Source organism: Acanthopagrus latus, chromosome 24, assembly GCF_904848185.1.
Source record: "Acanthopagrus latus isolate v.2019 chromosome 24, fAcaLat1.1, whole genome shotgun sequence".
Classification (NCBI taxonomy): domain Eukaryota; kingdom Metazoa; phylum Chordata; class Actinopteri; order Spariformes; family Sparidae; genus Acanthopagrus; species Acanthopagrus latus.
In genome coordinates, this window is record NC_051062.1 from 2708026 (window position 1) to 2727059 (window position 19034).

A 19034-nucleotide genomic window follows, 5' to 3' on the forward strand; every position below is an offset into this window, starting at 1 on the left:
GCGCAGTTGATTCAGTCATTAATTTACTAGTTCAGGCATTTTTCCATAAGCAGCCTGTCTGCACCTCTTGGCCAGTGACCGACAACCAAATCACATTTCTCAATGTTTCTAAGGGAAACATGGTGTAGTTGCCATAAACACAGCTGGAAGTGTCCTGCAGTCTTGTTAAAAGATCCAGTGGTTTCACACTTATTAATATCGAAACGTTGTCTCGAACAGTGGTCTCTGGCTTTCACGATGGGCGATAGAGTGGCATTACAGCTAATCACTGCCATCCCCCTCTATCACCCAACATGAAAGTCAGTTCATATACCTGACGTGCTGGTCGGCACCTTTATATGAATTTTAATTTTAACACAAAAGTGGCAGAGTGTATTATATGATTATGGAGGTGCAAACAGTGATGTGATAATACAGAACAGCCGGTGTGTGTGAAAAGGAAATAGATAAATACTGTGAAATGAATAGTTCAGTCTGCAGGGTTGTGTTTAGATTGTAAAGTGCAGTGAATGTCTCATTTATTAATGTTCGGAGTTCTGACTGCCGGAGGGAGAAATGCTTCTCCTTGGCCTCTCAGGCAGTGCCTTCAGGCAGCAGAGGCGTCTTCCCGACCTCGGCAGCCTTGCTGCAACGCAGGTTCTCTTTTGAAATAATTTCCAGGATGAGCTAACCACGATGCATCAATGTGACATCGTCCGAGTTATTGAAAAAGATCCTCTTTAAACCACAAGCTGAGCTGTACTCATTACTTAATGGGACCTGATGTATAAAATTGGTATAATGGCCCTTTAACATTCACTCAGTGTACAACTTTGTCAATATTTATTTTTTCTTTTACATGTTTTAATTTTTTCAAATGAATCCAGATTTTGACTTTCTCTGCAGTAAGAATGTGGCGTGTGAGCTCAGACTGTCAGCATCAGAGGTCTCTGAAAAGTATCTTTCTGGAAACAGACCGTGGAGACGTCTGGCAGCATATATGTTCCTGTCAGAGGAGATCACCTGTGTCCACCGGACAACAGACTCAAGACCAGTTCTGTTTTTCACACTGCCTTTTGAGTGTGGAGATCCTCTGCCAACTCTCCGCATCCTCCTCTGTGTTAGAGTTTTGGATGCGGCAGAGGGTGAAATTTCTCTGCAACTCTGATGCCCCTCTGGAGGTAGTATCAGAGGTAGTAGCAGAGGAGAAACGTACCTGTGTGAATGGATAAGCTGGCAAGGCGGAGCGGAGGCATGTCCACTTGAATGTCCCACAAAGCAACGTTACATGACCAAACAACAGTAGCAGAGTAACTGTCATCGCTCCTGTTCTCCTGTCTGTCCTCCTGTCTGTCCTAGTGACTCTGCATCACATTTCTGCCTGAAAAACAACTTGCCAGCAAAAAACTTTAACTCACCAAGTGTTCGTCTCCTTCCACTGTTTCATTGTCGTAGCTGATGTCTTGGAAAAAAAATCACTGCGACGGTCAGCCCTCCTGACAGAGACTTCAGTGAACTTTCCCCCAGAGAACAGCATCCCTCCCCGCAAGTGAACGAGTCAGACATCATCCGGGTTAATCATAGTGATTATGTAACAACGTAATTTAGAGAGAAATACGAAACTTTCCAGGGTGTTTGGTGGGTCAGGATCTCAATCACAGCACATTATAACAGCATCCATGTGAATGTAAACAGTCAGCGGGTGCATGTTTAGATTGATAGGCAACATATATATGTGTATATATATATATATATATATATATATATATATGTATACTGTATACTGTATACTAAATACTGGAACTTAGAGCGCCTTGTTAGCTGGTTGTAACCCTTTGGTGACTGAGCTGATGACCTTGTTGCATGTTACAAACCTCAGTGATATCTGATTGGGTGGCCGTGGCTCAGGGTTACAGCCTGGGTCTTGTCATCGGAAGGTCACTGGTGTCCTCGGGCAAGATACTGAACTAAAAGCTGCTCCTGATGTGCTGGTCGGCACCTTGCATTGCAGCCACCACCATCAGCGTGTGAATGTATGTATGATTAACTGTAAGTTGCTCCAGACAAAGTATCTTTCAAGATATTCACTTTCAATTGCACATTGCAAATATGCATTTGCTGCAGTGGACATGGCTGGAAATGTCATGGGACATGTGCAGTTAGAGATCATATGTAACGTTTCTGCATTGAAATATCTAAAAACAACTCCGCCCTTTGTTCTACATATTGTTTTATTGCGTTCTTATATTATTCTAAATGTTACCAACAATATTCAAACCAGAGAAATCCACAAGTTTCTTCAAGGTAACAGTGCGTTCCATTTGGTCGGCAGTGAGGAGGGAAGCCGGAGAATGAGAGGAATGCTTTAAACATTGCCTCATCTGTGAATATTTGCGTCTTGAGTCATGTCAGAAAGATTTCCATCATCAGCGGTGGTTGTTAAACAAAGAGGACACCAACTCCCATGATCCCATGCTACTTCTGTCTGCACAAACTCAACACTGTGTGTTTAACTCATGTAAATAGCGACTTTGGATTGATCTTCTACTGAAAACAATTCAACTCACTTTGAGATCGAGCAGACGTTTGATCACTTCAGTAAACTCATCGTCTCGCATCTCAACAAAGGTCGCATTATCTTCCGGCATCAAGAGCCTGCTGGGGTGTGACCTTGTCCTCCAGGGGTCGCTTATGTATTTAGAGATGAATCCTTCTGCATCTTTGTCAGACGTCAAGCCAAGGATCCTCGATTGGACTTTGATCCCCTGCCTGCTCCACTTCGTTAACACGCTGTGACTGAAGCAGGAGCCCGGAGGTGGACTTTAAGATGGTGGGTGCTGGAGTCGGACACAGCAGGGAGGAACGAGGTTAGCTCAGGACGCTGCCTGCCACAAGCCGCTTACGCAACCGCTTGCAGAGTCAATCCACTTCTTTTGGTGTAATCATTTCTGACAAGACAACAAACGGGTGCAGTTGCGAGGAGCCTTAACGTGCTGATGTCGTGAGATGTCTGTATCTGTGTGTGCGCGTGTGTGTGTGTGTGTGTGTGGACTGATGACTCACTGGCAGTGCAGTCCATCCACCTGAGAATTAGAGAATAAAAGCTGATAGCAGCGTGAGGATTTACCCAAATAAACTCTGGCTCGCTGATTCATTGTAACTTCTTTCTCCTCATCTCCAAGGGATGAAATGTTCTCGACAGACTTGGCATGCAGGTTTTTGACACATGAAAGCAGCGGGATGTCTGATTCCTCCCAAGCTTCTCGTTCCGTTTCGGATTCGAGGCCGAGGCCGAAAGCGGCAGAGGTTACCGTATCAGTGGAACCTCGGCTTGGAAAAAAAAAAAAAAAAAAAAAAAAAAGATAATAAATTAGATTTGGACTCACGACAAGGAATCTAAAATCTAATTATGTGTTCTGTCTCTGCGGAGCGATGTCAGCCAGAATCACATCACAGCAGCTGATGCTCTGTTGCTCTCGTGTCGCCGAGCTTATTTTCGGAGGGGGCGGCGAACAAGGGCGGTGTGTGTGTGTGTGTGTGTGTGTGTGTCAGTGCGTCAGATGGGGGGCCAGCAGGGGCCACGCTGTGACAGGGAGGGCGGGACCGGACCCCTGGGTGCTGTTACTGCAGGGAGGCAAGGTGACTTTCTCCCTGCTGTACAGTGGAACGGAGAGGATGTGGCTGCCCAGAATCGCTGCCTCGTTGGCTCTTTATGAAACAGACACAATGAATCAGTGCTTCATCACTGACAGCTGACATGACTGTTATCTCACTCACCAACTACTTCTAATTGTGCTGTTATTGTTCCACTGTGGAGATGCAATTTTAAAGTGTATTATATGCTGCATACATTTACACTATTTGGAAACTTAAAGTAGCAGACAGACAAATCCTGAGCATGGTTTTGAAATTTCAGAGACTTCCCTGGTTGTTGTTTGTTCAAGCCATTAGTAGACTGGTAGTTCAGTGCTTATGATATGAATTTAATGATTTAAACATACTTTAAAAAGGCCTGGAGTTAAGTTCAGGCAAGACAACACATTTGCAGTTCATATAACATTCATAATATTGATCAGAAAGCCACAGTTTTATGAAAAATTAAAAAGTTGCCCATTTTCCACAAACAGCTCCAGCTCGTGACTGTCAGCGTCTGTACTGCAAAACCTCAAGGAGACGAAGCAGCCAGACACTTGGATGAGCTGACCCTTCGTCCTCCCTCCTCCTCCTCCTCCTCTGCTGGCAGATGACATGACCTGCAGCCACACGGAGCAGACAGGCGAGAGGGCCGGAGATCACATCTATTGTGTCTGCGGAGAGGTGTGTTTGTGACTGTAAACTACACAAACTACATAAAATATTTCGCTCATTAATTTAGCCAGAAGCAAAGCTGACAGTCATCATGTGAAGATTTAAGAGCTCTTTCCCATAAACTGTTCATAAATATAAATACAAAGTGCCTCTTAACAACTTTTAAAGGTTCCATCTTGTCTCTTTAAACCAGCTGTCAGGACTTCTGTCAAGTTGTGATGTCACAACCGTACGGTCGCCGCCCTAAGCCACGCCCCCAAGAAAAAGCACTGATAGAGATGATGTGGAAATAGCGTGGCAGCTGGCCAATCAGAGCAGACTGGCCTTTTCCGGAGGGGGGCCTTAAAGAGATAGGAGCCAAAACAGCTTTCAGACAGAGGGTGAATAGAGGTGCTGCAGCAGTGGACAGTATGTTTTTTGAACATTAAATCATGTTCTAGTCGGCACCCAAAATAATAATGCTGCTAACATGCTCACAGTGCTAAAATTAAATCTATAGTCTGACATTATGGGACATGAGAGTTGTTAGTAAAGGTCAATACCACCTTTTTGTCTGTTTTGAACTGGTAATAGACAAAATGAGAAATTTAAAGACAACTCTTTGCACTGTGATTAGCCTCATTAGCTAATTAACAAATAAGTTCACTGATACCCATATCTTACTGATTACATTTAAGGCTTTAAAAAGCTTGTTTGGAGAGCAGAGAGAGCCGATCGCAGTGGAGGTCCTGAGTCATTGTCGCTACCACAGCGAATCGGATCTTGAAGGGTTATCTCTACTTGAATGAATTAGTTCTGGGAAAGCGGTGGTGCTAGAAGCAAAACAGCTCATTATTCCTTCCTTCCTTCCTTCCTTCCTTCGGAGGAATTATGAGCCCGGAAAAAATAAACTCTCAAGACTCTCGCCGCAGTTATTCATATGCCTGGTGTGTCTTTCCGTGCCCCAGGAGCACATGACTTTGTTTTTTTCACCTTGAAAACTGAACCTATGTTAATTTGTCAAAGCCAGCCACTGCTGGGAAAGGCACAGGGTAGCAAGTAACCAGAGTCGAAAGTGCTGCTCTGAAAGGATAATTCTGGTTTCTTCTCATAGATCTGTCCATCATGCTGTCTAATTATCCAGATAGATCTTTGAATGAATGTGTGTCCTTACGTTTTATATCCAAAAGATGCCAAATCAACGTCTTTGATAACGTTGGAAAGATGTCCAAAAGTGAGCCAGAGCGTACGTTTCTGTGACATTTTTTTTTTTTTCACTATTGTTGTCCAAGTGACATCCTTACAGTTTTCACAGTGTAATTTCAGATTGTAATTTTAGACATCTTGGTGAAGTACATGCCTCATGCAGGCCACTGAGGGTTGGAATCCACCTTGTTGCTTTTGCGGCACGGAGTAACATTTGACTGCTTGAACCCAAAGAAGTTCTTCAGACATCTGACGACAATTGCGAGCGTTGCTTTTGCTCAGTTGGGCCAGCGGCGCAGGTAGAAAAATCGAGTCTGCTCGGTATTTGTAGGGCAAACTGTGAGGCAGCCACGTTGATACCAAAGTTATCGAGCTGTGGTCAGGAGGAGCACTGATATCAGCCTGTTTATTGAATCAGCTCTCCTGCAGATTAGATTTTAGGACGGAGAGATGTGACCAATGTGTTGTAACGGCGAAGGTCGCAGGTATGTGACCCTTCCCTGGAGCACAGCGTCCCCCGGGGCCCCTCATACTTACAATTTCATCTCAATGTCAATAAAACATGTGAATGAGCATGGGAGAGTAAAGGGCACATAGTTAATGTGCCACTGTGTGTGTGTGTATGTGTGTGTGTGTGTGGGCTTGCAAGTGCATGTGTCGGGCCGTGTCAGCAGAGTGTCCCATCAGCCCCGGCTGCTTCCAAGACAGACATTTTACAATACAGTAAGAGACAGCCAATCGAACGGCCTCTGCGCCAGCGTAATTCAACAGCGCTCTGGGGACTCGTTGAGCGGAGTGGCTGCACAGATAAAAGCCGCCAACACGGAGAGAAAAAAAAAAGTCATAAAAGGACGGGAGACATGGAGAGGGGCTTGATAATGATACCTTTATTCTGAATGGTACACACCACACATTTAGAACAATGGGGGGAGAAGAGTTAGAGGGTTTCCTGAGGACCGTCCTGCTCTAAATGTAGGGACTGTCTTATTTATGAAGAAACGTTAGTAAGGTACTATTCTGTGGACTAAAACATTGAGACATTAAAAAATTGAACTCTTATATAGATAAAGAGTGTGATACTGTATATAAATGTGCAGTTGCGGTGAAACAACATAAAACATATATTTCATTCAGTTTTGATTTCTGTAAATGTAAATATTGAATGAGTATTAAATTAAATATTGAATTGGAATCATTTATTGACCCTAAGTAATCAAAAATAAATGTATTGTATAAAAAATATATTGCAATCTGCCTAATCAGTGTGCCAGGAAGTAAAGTTGGCATCGGTACACGTCTCACCAAACATGATTTTAAACTTGAACTTCCTCTTGGTGATTTTTAAACACTTCAGCTTGAGCCAAGAAGATGAGATTACTCATTGGAATGACTGAACGCATGAATCCATTAACCGCCGGTGTGATTTGCTATCTGAACACGTCATATTGTCTTTTGTAGTCTGTGCTTTAGTCTGTTCAGTCCAGCGTCTTCAGTCCACTCGCAGGGATATTAGACCTGTGGACTGTTTTGCTGTATCTAGGTCATCCACAGGTGCTTTTGCATACCCCAAAAAATGCTGTAAATTAACCTCTCGTAGACTTGAATGCTGTCACGAGAGGCAATATTAAGTGCTGGGATGGAATCAGATGAGCTCTCCTCGTATAAAAATAACTCGGCTGACAGCTTTGTCTCAGACGGTGCAGGATTCAGAGGAGAGGAGGGAAACTCTGAGGCTAAACCAGGATAAAGAGAAGCCAAGGTGGAAATGAGGCAGGGCTTTTTTTTTTTTTTTTTATTTGGCTGTTGCCGAGATGAAGACGTTGTTTTAGTCGCTCTTTAGATGCAGATGAGACGTTCCTAACACGTGTTTTTTTTTTTTTTTCAGATGTGATGAGAAGATGCTGACAGGAAATATAACTAAAACAAACAATTTGAACATCCGTGTGAAATTGAGATGGACATTTTTTTTCCCAATTATTTTCTTACATTTTTGGAGCAGTTAACTAATAATAATACATTTTTGAAAATATTGAATAGCTGTGACATCATCTCTGGGCTTTTACTTTGAAAATAAAGTGCACGTGGAGCGGTTGCAGCAGTGGAGGCAACGTGCTTCGACATTTTGGGCGGTTACTACAGGCTGCAGGACTTAGATTCTAAGGATGCCAGCTCACCAATCTGACAATATTTGGGTTTAAAGTGGAAGAATAAGGCGAGCCAAGGGATTTGAATAATTCTGCATGTTGTCTCTGCCGTAAGCATGTGTAACATGTACAATAACCTGGGCAACTCCACAAATCTGTGAAAATATTATTGTCTATCACGATACTTTAGTGGGACAGTACCCTGATATCAGTCTTGGTTATCGGCCGAGCCTAGTAGTTATTGGCAGATTGTCTCAGATGAGGTAGCAGAAGTGGCCTGGGTAGGTCAGATGATGTAACTTGGCTACTTGCCCCTTTAAGTAAAGTCAGCGAGCACTTTGTGTCCTCGTGGAAAGATTAAGGAAACAGAATCTAACACACTGAACCGGGAATGCACACCCCTGCCAGGTTTGAATAACCATGAGGATATAGACCTTTTGACTTGGACTGCATGCCTGATGTGTGTGTTTGTATCCCACAGTCTGTCTTCGGGAGTCAGATTTTGAAAAAAAAAAAAAAAATGCAAATGTATGAAAGTAGGCTACAGATATCCCCCAATGCTTGCGTCTCATCCGTCTGTGCTGTGGGATTTGGAGAATGGAAAGAAGGATGCTTCCTCCTGCCTCCGGTCCGCCGCTGCTTCCCTTCCACCACTCGTGTCTGGATCCCGCTCAGACGTCACAGCGTGGCCTAATAGGCTCCACGGAGTCGCTAACCAGGGCGTTATGTAAGAGTAAAAAATACAAAGTGATGGTTGCCGCTTGAACGTCCTTCCTGTTTTTTTGAAAGGATGGTTAGGGTTGAAGCAGCAGCATGTGAGAAAGTTCTGAGGACAATGCGTTCACCTGCAGCTCAGACACAAGGAGTCCTGCCCGACTGTGACACGAGTCAGTTCCTCACTCTCATTTGTTTTCTGGGCAGCCTGGGCTCCGTAGTAGGACTGGGTCATTAATCACAGTGATGGTGATGCTTCCTGCTGCCCCAGATGCTCTAGATGTAAGGCCTAATGTTTTATTATTATGCGTTTCCATTCAGGTTTTTTTTTTTTTTTTACTCACAAAAAAATATGGATGACAAAAACGAAAACTTTTGAACCCAAAGATGCTGCTTTGTCCAGCATGCAAACATTCCTGGTGGCTAAGTGGGATGGATTAATCACCTGGTGACTGTCCAGATGAGAGATAAAATTATTGCCGTCTTCGCGGGAAGTCTTGAGGGGATTTGCTGTAACAGAATCAGGCCGTGTACCTCTGGTGAGCCGTGCGAGCTCCAGTGTCGCAAGACTTCCTCTCTCTTTTTCTGCACATTGAGTAATCCAGAAATGTATATAACTACTGAGCATTCCAGCATGGCAGACCCAGTGTTTGTGCTTCCCCCCTCACCAGAGAGGGCCGTCCGATGGTCTGCTTCAGTAAACAGCAGATTCTGTTTGACTAATGGCTTCATCCCCTCGGTTCTAAACAGCTCCTACTGTGGACACTGCTCTCCCCGCGAGCACTCGAAGTGCAGGAATGTTGGATTTCTACATACGCGCCGCGGAAGCTGGGCCTGAGTAAACAGGAGGATATACAGGCTGATTCACATTCGGGATTTGCATCAGATCGATAACTCCCGCTGATTCTCCATATCATCCTTGTGTTTGATCAAACTCCTCTGTACCCCTGCCTTGCTAATAATTCATACGTTTTCTAATTACTTTATCACAATACGGCTAAGATGTAAAAACAGTGATTCATGGATTCTGCTGTTCAACAAGGGGGAGCATCTGTACCGGTCGTAAAGAGAGGGACAGATGGACCACAGCCTCATGAAACTGGTGTTTAACCTTAATATAAACAGTACAAGGATAAGATGTAATGTAATATGTAAGAATCCGCCAGCTCAAATTCATACTCCTAACAATAGGAGGCATCTTATAGGTGTAACTGCGAACTGCTGCTAGCTAAACATAGCACAAAAAGTAAGGAAATTTTAGAGTTTAGATCATTTCTTAGTTGTAGCAATGCTTCTTGGCAATAAGTGTTACACCGTCGCAAAGCCTGTTTATTTTCCCTTTTGAATTGTGCCACATTTGGAAGGAACATGCATCTGTGGGGTGAGCAGCAGAGCTGAGTACGTGGGTTGCGCCCATGAAAAATTACCCAAAATCTTCTCTGGAGGAGGGGGAGGAGATAATGACTGAACATGTTATTTTTGGTTGAACTGTCTCTTTAAGCATTTTTCTCTAATCTGCTGTTCATTTGACATTTAGCGCAATATTACATTTTGAAATGAACATTAAGTACAAATTAAATAAGTGTGTCTTGGTTATCCACTCAGGATGATTATTAATGATGAGCCTTGAACATTAATAACTAACTTTACTTGGACATTTTCCATCGGACAATGTAAGTCCAATGTAAAGTCTTTCGTCCATTCAGTCGATGTGATCGCGTCTGTTATTATGTCTTCTGTATTCAGTCACACATCACATTAGTTATTTAAGCACTAAATGCGACCCTTTACATTGAACATTGATATATTCCAGAGCTAGTTAATATGAAGTTAATGTGAGGCTTCCTGGTGGAGAGCTCTTTCTCCAGATATGACTTATAAATAAAACTACGGCGTAATTGCAAATGCATATTGAAGAAGCGCTGATGTGAGTCAGATTATTTTTTTTTTATTTTTATTTTTTAAATCAACGCACTGAGGAAATGTTGTTGATTTCTGGCAAGTCACATCAGTAAAATGTTCATTTGTTTTGCCACTTGAATATGTGATGTTGCATCACACTATCTGCTCTTGTTAGCTGCAGACAGATGTGAGCTGTGTCTGGTGTAGTCGATCCTGTCGGTTCTGCTGTGGACAGCTCCTGGTGCTGAAAACAAGAGTCTGCAGAGTTTGCAGAGAGATGTTCTCTTACAGGAGATGCTGTTTGTAGATTGGCTTTAGCAAATTAATTCATCTCACAGGTGATGTCTGATCCCTCCACATCTGTCTTGATCATTGCGCTGCAGCAGCTGCGCTCTGTTCTGATGTGCTTCACTCAGGAACAGCTTCAATGGCAAGAAATGAAATCAACCAAATAATTCAGTCTTGCTGGTTGACTGAGTTTTGAATACCCTTTACTATCCAAAAAAAGTATTTTAATGGGATAACGCTGTAAATGATAGACATCACATCCCTCATTTTTTGTAGTATAACTTGCCTGAAATATTTTGTGTGTGTGTGTGTGTGTGTGACATGTCCAGTTCAAATACTTGCCTGTGGGTGCATTTTTTGGCTCCACTCCATCTTCTCGCGGTGGAGCTGTGGTCCGATCAGCTGTCGCTAATCCCTCTGTTTAAGGATCGTTGTACGTTGTTGAAGCAAAATGCTGGCGCATATCGTGAAAATGGAGCTGAATTGACTTAATTAAAAGGACCAGAGGCTGTAAAAGGAAGAACTGAGTGAATGAGGAAAAGGGGGGGGGGAGCAGATGAAGTGGATGTAATTGTGTTGCTGTTGCGTAATGGACAGTGAAGTGAGTCCGCAGTGACGCCCGTGCTCACGCTGCGCGACCTTGGCTCCCGCTGCTGTTTGTCATGTTCCCGTCCGAACACGTATCCGCTCCCTCTCCAGCGCCTCCTTTGATTCAGACCTGCAGCTCGTCTTAATCACAGCCGTGCCTGTGATCGCCGCCTTTGATTTTGAGTCACCCTGATTAAAAGTGCTGTCGAAGTCACGGCTCTGTTAGCGTCGGGAGGAGAGGACACAGATGGTGATTGGGTGTGCTGCTTCAGTTGGAGCGCAGCATTCCAAACTAAGCGGCGATGTGCACCGTTTTCATCTTCGGTCTCTGCCGTAACCGAGGCGGAAACGTCGAGGCGGCTGGGTTTCATCATTAAAAAAGCTTATTTAGATTAACTGTAAGAAGACACAAAAAAGGTTGCTATAACCTCCCAGTAACGAGAGTCGTGAACTGTATTTAATAGCTAGTATTTAAAAAAATAACCTAGGCTCACCCAGGTGCATCATGGTCCTACACATAACCTGTATAACCTCAAATGCCCGCAGTGTTCCCCCAAATTCCTGAACAACAACAGCAAAAAAAACTAAAGAAAATATTAACTGGACAAAACTGAACATGCCTAAAGAGGAAATAAGTAGATTAAACAAGTAACTAGCAAAAGGAAATGCTAAATAAAGCAAACATCTGGAATAATCAAACAAAACACATGACTTGTTAAAAACAACAGACAAATAGCTCCAACGAGCAGAATCCAAGAGACAGATGGACCGATGGGAAAGACGAGAGATTGTGCAAACCAGAGAGAGAAATGAATAGGTTGTGCGAGTGTGTGAGGACAGAGGGACGGATGGGAAAGTTCATTCATCCTGTCTCCTCTTGCTCTATGAGGCGCACTGACCCACACACACTTTAGATTGCGATCCTTATTCTATCATCTTAAGTGACTTGCGCTCCAGCTAAGCTGGGAGATGTAGTCCAGCTGAGTGAGTGCTGAGGCTCTCCTGAGGCCTCCTGCCTCTAAAAGTAGATGATCACTTTTTTTTTTTTTCTCAATGCAAACGAGCAGTGGCACCATCCCTGAGGCCATACTGAAGACTTCTACACAGTCAGATCTTTGTGAGGCTGATGTTGTGGCTAGAATCTCAGTCAGTCTTTGGTACAACAAGCCGAACAAGTCAGTGTTGGGTTTTGGAGAGCTGTGAAACAGGCACCCTGAGGACTTGATCTGGGAGATTCCCTGTGAGGTTTCCTCTCCTGTTTGATTGGTTCACGTCAGTGATCAGTCTGAGCTGAAAGACAGTATTTCGAAATTAAATTAAACATCAAAAAGTCTTTTCTTCCGCGTGATTAAACTGAACTAATTGAATAAAATGTGGTGACACCCTGAAGGTTTCCAAGAGCTCTGTGAGCCTCCTCGGGGTATCAGCTAATTGTAATCTTTGAGCGCGATCTCTGCGCCTGTCTCCGTCTCATCGGCCCTCGCCGCTTCTTCTTCTTCTTCTTTTTCCTCTGCGTCGAGTCATTTGAATGTGCTCCTTTTCCGCTAACAAGCTCCTTCAGCCGTGATGAATGTCAAGATGCGCATGGAGGAGTGGGAGGAGAGGGAGCAGTGTAGGATGAGGGAGATGATGATAGATGCTCCAACCTGCTCCTTCAGTGTGGAGATGTAAAGCACAGCAGCTCCCCCTGCAGGACGCTCACTGTCACCTCAGCTTGTACGGCAAAACTCGGGCGCTGATGCACATTGCAACCTCTTTCTATTTTGCCTTGAATAATCCTTTATCATTAACACTGAACATGTGAAATGCTATTTAATCCTAAAGTAACATGACTGTTTCCTTTATTTCAGAGCGCAGCAGTAGCAGTAGTGAAGCCCTGCCAGCCTCTGAAGAAGACATAAACCAGGTTGGTTGGCTCTGTGTGTCTGTTCTACTGTCTGTCTGCATTTATATGGAATGCTGAAGAGGAGCTAAAGCAAATTAGTAGTAGCCACATAAACAGTAAAGGTCAAAACAGGTTGTGATGTCCTAGCTTTAAGTCCAGAGTCAAACAAAAACACTGGATCATACATTTTGTTGTATAGTATCTGATATTAAATGTACAAAAGTATCAAAAGCACAAATAGAAGTAAATTATAGATGTATTTACAGATATCAATAAACTGTTTGTGTGTGTGGGTCGACCGATCATCGCCTATGATATTCAGCTTTTTCCTGATTATTGGAATCAGTGTTGTTTTTCAGTCTGATTTCAATTGAAATAAGTGCATTTGATGAAGCAATAATAAAACAAAAATAAATGTCGTGGAGTAAAAAGCGCAGCATTTACCTCCATAATGTAGTGGAGTGGAAGTATAGAGTATCAGAAAATGGAAATAGTCAAGTACACGTACCTCAAAATTGTACTTGAGTGTGTGTACTTTGCAGGGTTTTGGAGTAGTGGAATACATACTAATGCATACCACATTACTGACAGATTCCAATTTTAAAATAAAGAATCAAAATCTCATAGATGACACACTTGTGTATCAAGATTAAACAAATATCATCTTAGTGATATCTGTTTTGTCCTTACTTTATTAGTTTGCTATTAAGATCGTCTAAAAGTAACTGAAAGTAATCAAGTTAAATTGCTTCAATACTGTGGTTCTTGGTTTGCGTTACTGATGGTAACAGGTAATTAGTGCCAGTACATATACAGTTTTAAAGTGACCCTCCCATCCCTGGCACATTTTTTTCTCATTATGGCTGTTAAACAGTGGGGACTACAACTCCCATGATCCCACACACCTTGAGGCTTTTGTTCTGTTTTGATTGACAGACCCTGTATGACAGATTTTATCTGGTTGTTTAAAAAAAAAAAAATCTGGCCCCTAAACAACTTTAATACTCTGAAATACAGTAGAAAGGGTCACGTCATATCTGTCATGATGCTACTGGTTCAGTTTTAATGTATGGATATATTTGCTGGACATGTTTATTGATATGACAGTATTAACTGCTGCGGTGTGCCAGTGTGCTGTATAGTGGATGTTAGACTGTGCAGGTCCAACTGAGCAGATATACGTATCTTGCATGGTCTTGTATGTCTCCTGCCAGTTAGCGTCTATATATTTGAGCCTGTCGGTTGTACTTTTAGGAGCCAGCCTGTGTCTCTCAGTGCAGATCTTGCCCTCCTGTCGTGGAGGGAGAAGGCACAGGTGTGACTAATAACATAAATGATGTCTCTGTTCGGCACGGCACCAGGGGTCCTGAACTGGAACACCTGAAGGAGAACACAGCCGTTATTAATATCATTAGTTCCACCTGTGCCTCTGTCTGTCTCCCCAAGGGGATCATTAAAGTTTAATCTTAATTTCTCCACTAATAATCATCATCATCATAATACTTGGCTAATGAAGGGAAGGCGCTGCGAGTGTCTGCTCAGCTGCGGTGTTAGTGTCACTGTGCAAGGGGGGCCCACAAGGGGGCAGTGTTGACTTTCAGACTGTTGCAGCATCACTTCCCACTTGACTTTTAAACATGTCTACAACAACTGATTACATAAATGACATCATCCCTTTACAGCTCATTTAATAAATTGAGTCCTTCTATATAATGAGCTTAAACATACTGGAAATAGAGCACTGACAGCAAACTTACAATACAGCTATTTTGCCATGACCTGGATGACTGAGAACCTTCATCAACATGTTGTTACCTAGATGAATTGGTATAATTGCCTCAAATCTGCAGACGGTGCAGACTTTACTGTTGCGATGTAGTAACAGGCATTTACACTGAAAAACAGCAGTTTTGATGCCGCATGAATTAAGTTTGTCCACTTGGGGGCAGAAAAACAAGCTACCAGTGCAACACATTGACAGATTTAGGAATAGGTCATTGTTCGGGCTATGAGTGCTTTACTTTTTTTCCATTTTCATACATATTTTGAGTTACATTATATACCTAATGTACACTAACTGCATCACATCATTTAAAAGAACTTCTTGTGGGGTTCTGTTTTTTTTTTTCTTGGAAACTCCTGTGTCTGACCTATCTGTCCACCCCATCCTCCTCCCTATCGAGACCCTTTCACTCCTTATACTGTGTCAGCTGACTTCCTCCTTTACTGCTATGATAATTTTTACAACCACTAGAGGTCGCAACTTAACTTAATTTCTTCACTTTTGATGTTACCAAGTCCGTACCAGCAGTGTCCCATTGTCTGTATTTGTTTGGCCGATGCAAGCTAAATTATTCTAGCTATGTTGGTTGGTTGGTTGGTTGGTTGGTTGGTTGGTTGGTTGGTTGATTAGCTGATATGTTAGTTGGCTGGTTGATTAACTTGGATGCAGAATATACCTCATTAACTTTTGGGGCAGATTCTGATGAAGGGACAGATCAAATCATTTTTCTCACTGTCTTTAACATTGTGAGGTGGCATATTTCCACATTTCTGTGAATCTCTCAGTGAGAAATGCATTGGTACTGATGAAAAAAATTAGGTTTTGGTATTTAGTTGCACCCGAATGAAAAATCTGAATCCATGAATCCTGAATTTAGGTATTATTTACCATAGTCTCATACTTTTGTTTTGTTTTTTTAGCCAATCTAATGTCTTTTGCATTCCTTTTTTTCCCAGAGCCCTTTGTGTATGCACACACTGACATTCCCAATTGAATGCATTTTTAATTCAAGCAGCCTCTGTGATCATTAAGCAATCACACACATTTGATTGAACGTATTGTGTCGAAACACATCAGACTGTATTGAAGAGGAGTCCCAGCTTCGATCGCTGAACAGTGCTTCCTTCAGTGCTCACGCTGTCCCTCCCAGTGTTTAGCACTTTGGCAGCCACTCTAAACACTAGTCTCATGCATTGTCAGATGCATATTCAAAAAGGACAATTATTTTTCAAGAGCGCTTGCCAAGTTCATCCTAGCCCAGAGCGTGGATTTGAGAATGGGTGGAGAGAGAGAGAGAGAGAGAGAGAGAGAGAGAGAGAGAGAGAGAGGAGCCAGAGAGACAGAGGAGGGAGGAGCAGGAGACCAGGAGACATCACCAGCCCATTTATCTGACAGCCATTTACCACAGCGAGTCAATGTGCCAACAGCTCTGTGCCTGCTTCATGGTAGACTGGCTGCCCCCCCCTCCCCCTCCTCCTTGTCAAAAGTTGTATCGGCGCACTCTGTGTCTGTACCGAGCATCAGGAACACATCAGAACCCGCAGGGCAGCTGAAGGGACAGATCAGCGAGCGCCTCTGAGGCTGAGCTATGGCTCTACTGGCTGACAGTTCTCCCACCACGGCAGCTTACTACTGCCTGATCCGCCGCAGGTTCAAGAGGAGGAGGAAGAAACGCTGCGAGCGCAAAGGTATTCCTCCGCACTGTACCTGCTGCTCTGTCTGCCTGTCAGGCTGTCTGTCTGTCTGTTTGAGTGTCAGGAGACGAGAGCGACTTCAGAACTGTGCTGCCGTCGGCGGGCGATTGTGTTGGTTCTGTTTGATTGTCGTCGCAGAAGGTCAGATGAATCCCTGAGGGCTCCTTTTTTGAAAGTGATCGGTCGGTTTCAGAGCCGCTTGTGTTGTCCATGTAGTGATGACTCTGTTTGCTCTACTTTAATGTGCTGGAGAGAAAACTGAAGTAATACTGAGGTATCTGATATTTCACTTTTAATTGCTGTAATCTCTCATTCCTCTGAATACTGTGTGCTTCCATGCTTTTCTGCGGTATTGTTCTTTTTCGGTAACACTTTATAATAATCATCATTAATACATGTAGTTAAGGGAACTTGAGTTAATAGTTATATAAACTATTTATTAAGCAATGTCCTATTGTGAAGTTGCAATTTCTGATTTTAAACCATCAGAGTAGCTTAAAAAAAAGGTTTAGAACAATGAAATAACTGCTAATTAAAGTTTAACTAACTATTTATATATAAATATATAAATTGTTACCTTTTTTCATTGTCGTTCCATAGACATCAACTTTAATGGATGTTTCAGAGGAAATTGATGCTGGATTTAGGTGCTGAATTTCTGCCTTTCTACCTCAAAACTCAGTCGACTGGACTTTAAATGTTTTTTATGCTTTTTGAACTATATGATATAAAATGTACTACAATGTTAATAGATAATCAATATTTTTTTATACCATATCATGTCTTGATTATTCAAAGAATAGCATCTGACACTGAAACAAAAAAAGAAGGGATTTAAGTGTATTGTCTCAGTAAAGGTGAAAATATGATGAAACATGATAACAGCGGTCCATGTTACAATATGTCATACAAAAACTTTTTTATTATTAGTTTCTTTGAGCTAAGATGTTCTTTCATACTAAAGGTTGACTGAATACACTCTTATTTATTTTAATTAAATTTAAAAATAAAAAAAAAAGGGACAAGACCAACAATGGGACACAAACCATCTAGTTGAAGTAAAAGATTCAAGACTGTTTTTATGCGTGTAAGATTATTATTTCTGTCAGATTTAGTGAGCGCCTCTCCTTTTTCAACACAATCCATCCACCTGACAGGTGTGAACAGCATGCTGACCAGTTCTCTGGGTGATGGATCAGCTCTTGCTGTGAGTTTTCATTCATATCAGTCATATTGATGTAGCAATTTCATATTTGTTGATTATATTTTGTATCAGTCTGAATCTGTGAGGTTAGAAAAGTGGTAACTAAAGTAGTCAAATAATGTAGAAAGGTAAAAGTGCAGTGTTTTCCTCTGAAGTATGATGGAGTAGAAAACAGAAATGCTCAAGTATAGCACTTTTTTATTTATTGATTTAAGTGCATACTAAGGGATTTATTAACATTAAAAAGGCAGAGTTCTCACTTCAGATCCAGCAGCTTTATAATTAACTGCCAGTGTGGCCATAAGTATTAATTCATCTTAATAAAGCAATAAATAAAGCAAAGTAAAGGTTGATGTTGTCATTATAAGTGAGTTAGTCAAACTCGTGCTCCTTCCTCTCCCTCTTTGGGGAAAAGATGAGATGAGATTCTTTAGAGCCGCCCTCACTTCCTGGTATCAACACTGCTAGAAAGTCATGAGCCGCAGAAGTGCAACATTCGGTCACAGCCCCCGTCCTCCGGTCCAAATCTGTTTCTGAGCTGTGATGAAAGTTGTGCCCACCGAGTAACTTTATCATCACTGCATCCGCAAGTGCAGGATATTAAAACTTCAGCGTTTTCAAAGAATCAAGGATCAACGCCGTCAAATCAAGTTCAACAGGATGTATATTCTCAGTCAGTGTGAGCAGATCATATCCACCTGGTGTTCAGGGTTCAGAGGGATCCATGACTGGCTGTCAGCTCCATGTGGATCTGTGTCACCTGTAGTTTTAAACATTGGTAAATATCATACTACTCAGCGTTTGCATTTGAAGACGGTCGGAAAAACGCAGCATCACCCAAACGCCTCGCAGCATTCACATCATCACACTGTGGCAGGCATCAGTCAAACGCTTCACCCTCATAAGAGCATGGCTTTGATGCACGTTGCAGGAGCATTTCCATCCTGACGTAGTAAATGTCAGACGTGCAGCGCCGAGCCGTCGTCGTGGCCTCCCTGCCCGAGCCTGTGTTTGCTCATAAGCTCTGTCCCGAGGCACGCGCCAGCTCTCCGGCTCAAGTCATTTCTGTTCCACCCTGCTCCGCTGGCTTCTCTTCGTGATTGCAGACGTCTGCTAATATTTTCACTCGCCGCAAAACTCAAGTGCGCTTAATCCGCTCGTTTATTCATATTTTAAGCTATCGCCGTGAGAAGCCGGAGCAGCAGGTGCACTGCAATGTTTCATCCTTTTTACCCCGCTCGGGAATATTCAATTTGGCCCAACAGTTATTCATGGAGAGTGCGGTAAACAGTATTAATGTGTAAGAAAAGGGAGCTGTTGTACATACTTTGCATGCAGGGCGAGTAAGGAGCCCATCATT

The 19034-nt window shown here is 42.7% G+C and overlaps 1 protein-coding gene across 5 annotated transcripts in view; it reads left to right on the forward strand.

Moving 5' to 3' along the window:
* adarb1a (adenosine deaminase RNA specific B1a) overlaps window positions 1-19034 on the forward strand; it is a 47512-nt gene that overhangs the window by 7723 nt on the left and 20755 nt on the right. For 2 of the 5 annotated variants that reach the window (XM_037091833.1, XM_037091832.1), the window contains 2 exons: window positions 4107-4296; window positions 12959-13014. Coding sequence is in view for 1 of the 5 variants with exons in the window: in XM_037091836.1 (XP_036947731.1) it covers window positions 16365-16464 (100 nt within the window). In the remaining 4 variants the exon portion in view is untranslated. Of the gene's footprint in view, window positions 1-4106; window positions 4297-12958; window positions 13015-16295; window positions 16465-19034 lie in introns of those variants that run through there. The other 3 variants (XM_037091835.1, XM_037091834.1, XM_037091836.1) reach the window with 2 other exon arrangements.